Source organism: Alligator sinensis, unplaced genomic scaffold (genome assembly GCF_000455745.1).
Source record: "Alligator sinensis unplaced genomic scaffold, ASM45574v1 scaffold1404_1, whole genome shotgun sequence".
Lineage (NCBI taxonomy): Eukaryota > Metazoa > Chordata > Crocodylia > Alligatoridae > Alligator > Alligator sinensis.
Genome location: NW_005843008.1, coordinates 116,812 through 126,561, shown reverse-complemented (window position 1 = coordinate 126,561; position 9,750 = coordinate 116,812). Strand labels below are relative to the sequence as shown.

At 46.9% G+C, this 9,750-nt stretch overlaps 1 protein-coding gene across 1 annotated transcript in view; it reads left to right on the top strand.

Moving 5' to 3' along the window:
- The window catches only part of LOC102369867 (olfactory receptor 52K1-like), a 10,743-nt gene extending 6,788 nt beyond the window's left edge, over positions 1 to 3,955 (top strand). Inside the window, 2 exon segments of the mRNA XM_014526290.2 lie at positions 2,189 to 2,267; positions 3,870 to 3,955. Of these exon segments, the coding sequence (XP_014381776.2) occupies positions 2,189 to 2,267; positions 3,870 to 3,955 (165 nt within the window).
- The last annotated feature ends 5,795 nt before the right edge of the window (positions 3,956 to 9,750 follow it).

Genomic DNA, 9,750 nt, shown 5'->3' with positions numbered 1-9,750 from the left:
GAAAGAGTGGGACAAGCTGCCTAGGGACACCCTGAAGTCTGTCTTGCTGCTCTGATGGTTAGGATTTCCCCCCGCCCACACCCCTGAGGTTTGTTTTAACTCTGCTTTGCTGCTATTTAAATCATTGTCTCATGTCTTGTGCCCTGCAGAACGGGGGAATTAAACTTTTCCACTGTGTGTATGTAGCAAAACCCCCAGTTTTTCTTTCTTTTTTATTTAAAAATACACACCCTCCCCTTCTCCTAACCATTTCTGACTTTCTCTCTGCCCTCTCTATCCCTTATCTTAGCTTACCTAGTATTACTGGTAATCACTTATACTCCCACATTGTAATAAGCCCCTTTTTATAAGAACTTATATTATAAATAGTGTTCTGTTCTGTTTGTATTGATTTTTACTGGTTTATATTGTATTATATTGTATTCCTGTCGTTTGTGCATTGATTTTTATTGGTTCGTATTAACATTGTATGATTTAGGCCTGCAATGTGGGTTGGTATGAGTGATGTCAAGTATGCATTTTGTGTGTCAGGTTCCCATCTTGTTCCCATGCCCTGTTGTATAAGTATGTTGTAACCTATGACTCATACCTACCCCTCCTTTGTAAATTGGTTGGGTCCTCGAGCTGATGGTTCGGTCATTCAGAGGGAGCTATTTTTTAGACCTACTGCCCTTGTCTTCCAAATCTTGAGCCAGGGAGGGTCAATGCATGGTGATGGTTCCTGAATGAATAGGGATGAATGAGGGTGCTTGAGAGACAAAGACTGCTGCAAAAACCAGCCAACTCACAGTTACAGACACCTGAAATTGTATGTCCTCACCTGGAATGCACATGCTCAGTAGACCAGGGGCTGACCCTTGCTTGGGCATGCCCCCTGCCACTAGTGTCATAGGAGGTCTGCCCCTATAAAAGGGGGCAGTGAAGACAGACCCAGTGGGACACCCTCTCCTTCTGGACCAGCACCATGCCACACCACCTGTGCACCCAGAGGCCCTGCCGGCGACCCCCCTCTGGACAACACCTCGCTGGAGAAGACCCCGACTGGCCATTGAGGATCAACTCACGGCCTGGATAGGTAGCTATCACCCCCACCCTCTCTTCAACCAAGGACTTAAATAAACCTGTTAGACTCAGTGGAAGGGTTGGAGTCCAGGTAGGGAAGAGAAACAGAGTACCTTTCTCCTGCTGGCATTGTGTGTGTGTGTGTGTCTCACCTTAACCTTCCCCCCAAGTACCCCAAGCACACATACACAAACCACCCACCTACACACAGGTGAGTTTCTAACTTGGATGGTATGGTGTGTTGTGCATGTGTGTGAACTGGTGAATATATATATAATGTCATTGTGTGTGTGATATACAAATTAGTGATCCATGTGTGTGTGTTGGGTGTGCGGGTATTGACAATTGATTTTTGTATAACTTTTGGTGTGTATAGCGTACAGGTGCCTGAATTGGTGATAGGTGTACATGTGCTTAGATTGGTAATCTTGGATGTGTATGTGCCTGAGTTGGTAGTGTGTGTGTGTGTGTGTGTGTGTGTGTGTGCGCGCGCGCGCACGCCTGGTGAGGGTGTATGCACCTAGAGTGTGTGTGTGCACCTAATTGATTTTTGTGTGTATGTATGTGCAATTGTACACTACACCCTCCTGTCTAACAGCGCAATATTGAGATCCTCAGCGTTGGCCTGACCCCACAGGGCAACATTTGTTTTATTATGGCAGCCTTTCAGGTGTTTGAAACCTACTGTCACGTCCCTCGGTGTCTTTTGTCCACCTTAGACCAACTTATTTCTTTCAATCTTTCCTCGTGTGGCTTACAATCAAACCCCTGCGGCCTCTCAATCACTCGCCTCTCCAGTTTCTCTTAAAAAGCAGGTCCCCGAACTGCACACACTGCTCCAGCTGAGGCCTGACCAGTGCTATGTAGGGCTGTGTTGTAACCTCCTGTCTTCTATATATGATGATTCTGTTACCGCAGCCCAAAACAATATCAGTTGTCTATGTGACGCAGTCACCAAAAAAAAGCAAATGCTGAGTTATGATCCAAGGAAATTCCCCAATCCTTCACAGCACTGCTGCTGCCTCACCACTCCCCCACCTCTGAATGTGTGCATTCAGTCTTTCTCCTCTATGGGTAGGGCTTTAAGTTTGTCGTCATTGGATTTCATTCCATTGTCTGTCTATAGCTAGTTCTCCTGTTTATCCAGATCTCTTTCAGCTATGATCCTATCTTCCAGCATGTCTGCAAACCCTCCCAGTTTGCGGGTATCTACAGCCTGTATCAACAAACCATCTCGAACACTGTATTAATAATTTGGATGCAGGCAAACAGACCCAGAATAATGGCAGGAGCTCTTGAGTGGGGTTCCCCAGGGGCCTGCTCTGACTGTAAGCAAAGAGTCCCTACAAATGGCTCCATATTTGCACCATTCAGCCAGGTTTGTATCCGCCTAACTGTAATTCTACTGATCCCACATTTCTCTGGTTTACATAAAAGAATCAAGGAGACCTGTATCAAAAACGTTATTCTACTTTGTCCTGTCTCCAATCCAATTTTTCTATATGGTCTGTTCCCACTATTTTCTCAATAACTTTATTAAAATCCAAAGATGTTGTGTCCATTGATTCCCTTCTTGGACAGGGTACCTAGCTTGGTTGATGAAGCAAAGGCAAGTTGATTTCACATCATTTGTTCTTAGTAAATCCATCCTGGCTGCCAGTTACCTCTTCCTTCTCCAAATGTTTACACATTGATTCTCTCAGGGATCTTCCCAGTTATTGTACATCAGGCAAAGTCAGGCCGACCAGTTTAGAAGTCCCTGGATCCTCCATTTTATCTTTCTAAAAGGCATATGACTTGTGAGGAGAGGCTGAGGGAACTGGGCTTATTTAGTCTGCAGAAGAGAAGACCGAGGGAGGATTGAATAGCAGCCTTCAAGTCCCTGCAGAGGGGCTGCAAAGAGGATGGAGCTGGACTGGTCTCAGTGGGGGCAGATGACAGGAGCCCATTGCTCCTTGCTCTGTTGCAGCAAGGGAAGTTGTGGTTAGATATTAAAAGAAACTTTCTCATTTAGAGCATGGTGAACCACTGAAACAAGTTACCCAGAGAGGATGTGGACTTTCTACCCTTGGAGGTTTTGAAGACCCCGGTAGACAAAGCCTTGGCTGGGATGATGTAGTTGGGGCTAGTCCTGCTTTGAGCACGGGGTTGGACTAGATGTGACCTCCAAGCTAGAATGCACTGAATGGTTTGTGGAAATCTGATGGCTTCCTGGGAACTCAGCTCTTTTGAATATCTAGTCCCAAATGAAAACACTGGGCATTTTCGAGAATCTGTCCTTTAACTTCCAAGGTTGCCAACAAATTATACTCAAGCATGTAAAATTGATACTATAGGCTTAACTCTCCCCTACACACAAATACACACACAGAGAATCATGGACAATGAGGGTTGGAAAGGAGCTCAGGAGCACACATCTAGTCCAACCCCCTGCTCCAAGCAGGACCATCCCTGACTACATCATCCCAGCCAAGGCTTTGCCTCTGATTGTAAAGCCATGCATTTATGATAGAAACTCTTGTTTACCAATCTGTAGGAATAAATTCAATCCAATTTCTGTTCAGGCAGCAATCCATGTTATTCAGTTCTTCCTTCCTGATGATCCTGATCCTTCTCTGAGTCAATGACCCAAAGTCAGGAGGCATCATGAATTCTGAGAGAGAACATCAGGAGTTCTTGGGCGGCAGGTAACATACCTGCCATGCACCCAGACAGCAGGAAAGGGGTTAAGAAATGAAATCATTTTTTTTCTTTTTTTCACGAATAACTACTTCTAAATATACAGCAAATTTCTCTTTCATCTTCAGGTGCCAGAGGAGAGAAGCCTGCAAATCCCAGCTGCAAACCTCAGTGTGTGAGAGCAGGAACACAGGCAGCTGCGCTGTTCTGCTGAGGGGTGAAACCCTGAAGGACTTTGTCCATCTCAACATTGTGGCAGAACAGTTCCCTGATCCTTTAGATTTTTAAAAAGAGCTTTGATGCTATTTCTTTATCACCCCGCCCAAGCCCTCTTACCAAAACCCAAAGGAACACGAGTGCTCTGCTCATAGTGGATAATACATCTGACATGAAGCACACGTGTAACCTGTGTGGAATATTTATAAGGACTTTGTGCAAAGTCCTCACTGGTAAGAAATGTGCCCTGCATGGGCAGGACGTGTTAGCTCTCAGCTGTGCTGGGATCACCATAAGGCACCAGGTGCTCTGTCTGGGGCTGCAGAATTTGCTCTGTGTAGTGGGAGAAAAAGAAGCTTATTTTCATACAACAAAAGTACTGAAGCCTGTGGCGGGCCAGTAGGGGGAGCTCCTGCATTGAGCTTCCCACCTCACTGCACCCGTCCACCTTCCAGACTCCACGTGTCTCTCCAGGGGTGCCTAAGCCCTGGCAGACCCCCTTTTGAGCCCTACCTCAGAGTCCAGGGGTAACGTGTTGCCACCACCCCGAGAAAGGACTGTCCGGATCCTGTGTCCTTGGGGAATCACAGGCCTAATAGTCCTACGGGTACTCGACCCAATACAAGAACTTGGGGCACTTCCCCAAGTCAGGGGCCAAAAAGGATAGTCTCCCTTATGCCTAGGAGGCCCCTTGGGTCTGCGGACTAATTAAACCCACCCCTCAATAAGTCTCCTACACCAGTCACAAAGGAGAACTTTATTGGTTACAAAGGGTAGGGTTAGAATAAGGTACAGGGTAGAGCAATATCAGAGAAATCCCATAGAGCAAACTGCTGTGGCTGGGGTAGCCTTTCATCTCGCATCTGAGTTAGTGCAAGCTATATATCTAGTTGGATCTCAGGTAGCTTACTCACAAGTATCATCCAGAGGCTGTTGGAGATTCCCTCTGGAGACAGGCAGTTCCTTGGTCATGAGTTTTGAGAGAGAGAGCAAGTTTTAGATGGTCCAGCTCTTCTTTGTTGCTGAGTATCCCTCCTGGCTGCTGCCCCCTCCTCCTGGGCAGTCCTTAACTTATATAGCCCTTGTGACCTCATTTACCTGGTCCAATGGAGGTCAGCACCTGTTGGCTGTCAGCCAACCGATTTGAAATACATCACTAGTTGCCAAGCAGACTCTAGCCCACCAGGAAGGAAGCCCCTCACCCAGATATGTGACGCTAGTCACGTAGGCAGAGGGAGCAGGTTTCCCCCCTCCCTCAGGAACATATCCAGCTCAGGTTATCTAAAGAGACAGGGTAAGGATGTGTCTCTTGGCTGGGCCCATCCTTATCAAATTGTCACAGAGCAGAGACTTTGGGGAGAGACAAAGGTGGCTTTCTGCCACAAAGCCAAGGTCCTTTTAAGGGGGTTCCCCTCTAGTTTGAATTGGAGATGCTCTCCTGAAATTCATTGTTGTGGGGAAGCTGCTGATAGAAATGGCTCCTGGCTGGTACCCAATAAGAACATATAGTCTGACCAGTATGTGGCAGATCTTAAGTCCACCTTGTTCAGTCTCATGTCACATAATGGCAGAGAGTGGATTCTGGAAGGGAAAGTGAAATAGGTCTGACCAGGGTTGTCCCCCTCCCCAATTTTTCATCTCTCACTTGCAGCATCCAGCATTGAAGATCTAGGAAGTTGTGATTCAGAGGCTGTATCCCTAACTCCCATGCCTGGGTTTCCTTTACATGCAGCTCTCTCTATGCATAGCATCTCCACAGGCTTTGCAGTAACACTGACTGCATAGTCAGTGCAGTAGTAACAAGCTACTGCACAGTAAGCATCTTGTATAGGCATGGCCTGTGGTGTCCTTTCCCTTGATATAGCATCGTGGAAGACTCAATTAGGTCACAGAGATGGAAAAGTACACACTTGGAATGGCTTCAAGTAATGTAGCTTAGAGTTGTATGGCAGCTGGTAGAAGCAGCAGCAGCTCCTCCTCCCTTTTTGAAGCCTCTTCAAGTCAGCTTCTATTCACATCCTAGCTGCTGGCTCCCAGAGCAAGTCACCATTAGCCTTGTCTTGTATAAGCTCACTACTGAATTGTTTGATTCAAATCATTGCACTTAGCCTTTCAGAAAGGGCTATGTTGTAAAGAAAACCCTCTTCAAGTTTTCACAGGTGACTCATTGCTATATACACCAATAGTAAAACTTCTTTATGCCTATGAGTTAGGCCTGGCAGTGGAAAAGCAACTGAACCTGAACTCTCAGGGCATCATTGCATTGTCCAAAAGGGCTAGTACAACATTTGGGTACATAAAAGGGGGTATGAGTCCTTTTCAGTGGTCGTGTCTACACATGTGCCCCTAAGGCAACGTAAGGCGTTTTAGGTCACATTGTTTCCCATATTTAAGGTGCATTAAGGACGTGTCTACACATGCTGACTTAGGGTGATCTGGCACTACATTTGATACCTGCATAAAGCAGATATCACATTTAGGTCTGATTAGTTAAGGCGCAGTAACCCATGTGTAGATGTGTATGGCGCCTTAACCCTATGTCCACTGCATGGGCCACGGGCAAGCCCAGGGCTGTGTACTGCCACCAGGAAGAAAACTGCCTTGGGGTGGGTTTGAAGTAGTAAAATGCCTCACTGCCGCCTAGGATTCAGGGGCCCTGAGAAGCCGGTGCTGGGGCTCCTGCCCAAGACAGCAAGCAGCTGGGACTGCATTTGACCCCAGTGCCCAGCACGGCTCTCCCTGCTCTAGCCGGCTCATGCCAGGCAAGATATGGCCTGCATGCTAACATGCTGATAAATGTTTTCTTTTCCATGGTAACCACTTACTGACTTCCTAATTCACAACTATTGGTTTCAGGATTGATTCACTGTAATGCTGCCACAAGCTTCTCAGTCTGAACAGGGATCCTTTCATGATAGATGAATTTCACCTTGGGGCAAGCTGGCAATATCTCCATTTCTGGCACACCTAAGGGATTCTAATCAGGGGGACATTTTAATTTCTAGGGCACTAGTTCCCAATTTTTTTAGATCCAAGGCGCTCCTCAATAGATTCAAGGGACCACTTGGGAAATGCCAGCTCTTAGTTTTAACTTGTTTTCTGACTACAGAAAATTATAGAGTGAGTCTTTTGTTGCAAAGAACTTACAAAGCCCAAAACAGGGCAGACTGTTTTTATGAATACCCATTTGAAATCTCTGGGTTGACTTTGTGAATTATGTTCGCACACCTAACATTGCTAACACTGTGTGGCACCCCACAGCACCCTTGAAAAGATACCAAGGCACCTTAGAGTGCTGTGGGACCCATCACGGCTCTAGGGGCTTCATAGGCTTTTCCGCAAAGGCTGCAGTGGGGATGAGCTACATTGGTATGTCCTTTGTCTGCCTTGCCATGCCCTTTCCTTGGTTCAGAGCTGCCTTGGCTATTGCGGGCTCTCTGACAGCAGCTCTAGGCAGACTTTCTGCTGCAGGGGCCCTTTCCTATAAAGTCCATGTCAGTAGCAAATAGCTCCTGAGGTATCATTTCAGTCTATGCAGATCTTGGACCAATGTATCTGTGGGCACCTTATCTGAAAATAAAGGAATGAGTTTAAAGCTCTATGATATGGATGCATCAGGTAGGCTGCACTGACAGATCAATCTTCTTCATCTGATTAGCAAAGATAGACAAGCCTCTCATACTAAAAATAATTGCAGTCGCCATCTTGTGTCGTCAAATACTTTCGGTTTCGCTTCACGCTTGGTTTTTCAGGAACCAATTAAGAATGCTAAGTGGGGGTTGCCTGTACTTCCAGCTCTGACAATTCATCATGTAGAAGTATAATGAACTCTGTGTGGATCTTTACCTTGTGATTGTTACCTCAATGTGAAAACACTCCTTTTTGGTATGGGCATAATGGTGAATAGGGGGCACCTATACACGTGCCCAACATGTGTAATTAGAATGCGTTGAAGCAGGCTCGATTAATCAAGTGATGAATTGTGCACTCCGGCAATCTTGGTGTCATGTGTATTCAGTGTCCCTGTGCTTCAAAGTGGCAACAGGGGCACTTTAACTAAGTCAAAGCACTCCCGCTGCCATTTCAAAGTCTAGGTCACTGAATACACAAGACGCTGTGAGTGCTTTAATTAGAGCGGATCTTGGGATCCTCCTCACCCACCCCAGAGCACATGTAAAGACACCAGGATGACTAAACTGATTTCCATTTCTGCCTGACTGAGATCAGTAAGACAGATAGGCCAGTGCCAAGTTTCAGCCTGCTTGAAGTCTGACCTTTTCTTGCCTTTTCTGATCTCCTCCTCTTATAGTATATAGCCTCATCTTGTTTGCCTGAATTTACAGAATATCATGTACATATTCCTAAGAGGGAGGGGAAATTGTTGAATATGATTTTAAAAAAAGTGCCCAAAACCTGATCTTTTCTCAGTCCAAGATGTGATTCTCCTTGTGAAAAAGAGGAAGGATGGTCTAATATTAGAGTACTAGCCTGAAGTTTTAAAACCCGGGTTCAGCTCCCTGTTCCATCACAGACTCCCTGGGACAGTCACTTAGGCCCAGACCTTCAAAAGTGTTGAGGTGCCTAACTTAGTTGAAGTCTCAAAAATCAATGGGAACTAGGTGCCTTGATAGAAGTGATACCTTTGAGGATGGAGGTCTTATACTTCAGTTCTCCATCTGTATGCAGAGGCTATCAGGATTAATAGCACTGCCCTAGAGAACAAGATGCTGAGGTGCTAAACTACTCTAGTGGGGAGGGGGACGTATGCAGAATTAAAAGAGAGAGAGAGAGAAAGAAAGTCGACTATAATCCAGAGTGTTTGGAAAGGCTGGAAGAGTTAGCAGTAAATTGATGTTGGTGCCCATCTCCTTGGACTTCCCCGATGCGGCTTGAATTAGGTTATAGCAGCACGGCTGGAATTTATGTTATAGCCCAGGGGCTCATGCTTTGTTTATTGTTTAAGACTGGTGGTTTGGGTGAGGCTATTAGGGGAAGGAGGAGGCCTCATAGGGGACCCATGGCAGCGTGGGGACACCGGCACCAGAGAGGGTGCAGCATTTGGGGGTGCACCAACCCCAGTACCAGAGAAGGCGCGGCATTTGAGGGTGCACTGACCCCGGCGCCAGAGAGGGCACAGCATTTGGGGGTGCACCGACCCCAGAACCAGAGAGGGTGCAACACCTTGCACAGCTGTGGAAAGCCCAGGTGCCAGAGAGGATGTGGCACTTTGCAGGGCCGCGGAGGGCCCAAGCACCTGTGAAGGAGCAAGGCAAGACAGGGCCGCGGAGGGCCCAAGGAGGACCAGGGGGCCAAATTGTAACAAGGCCCAGACCGAACAACGTCAGTTCCATCTGCGAGGCTTGGGGCATGGTAAAGGGCTGGTTGGAGCCACGCATAGCCTGTAAGGCTAGGGTACCCCAAAACACCCATTGCAGAATGGGACCCACAAGGGGTTCAGGAGCCCACAGGGTCAGAGAGTACAGAAAAACCGTGTCCAAGATGACATAAAGGCAATCTCCCATATATATGTACTCTGTCCAAGTTTGCAGATGACACAAAGCTATGGGGAGAAGTGGACACGCCGGAGGGCAGGGAACAGCTGCAAGCAGATCTGGACAGGTTGGACAAGTGGGCAGACAACAACAGAATGCAATTCAACAAGGAGAAATGCAAAGTGCTGCACCTAGGGAGGAAAAATGTCCAGCACACCTACAGCCTAGGGAATGACCTGCTGGGTGGCACGGAAGTGGAAAGGGATCTTGGAGTCCTAGTGGACTCCAACATGAACATGAG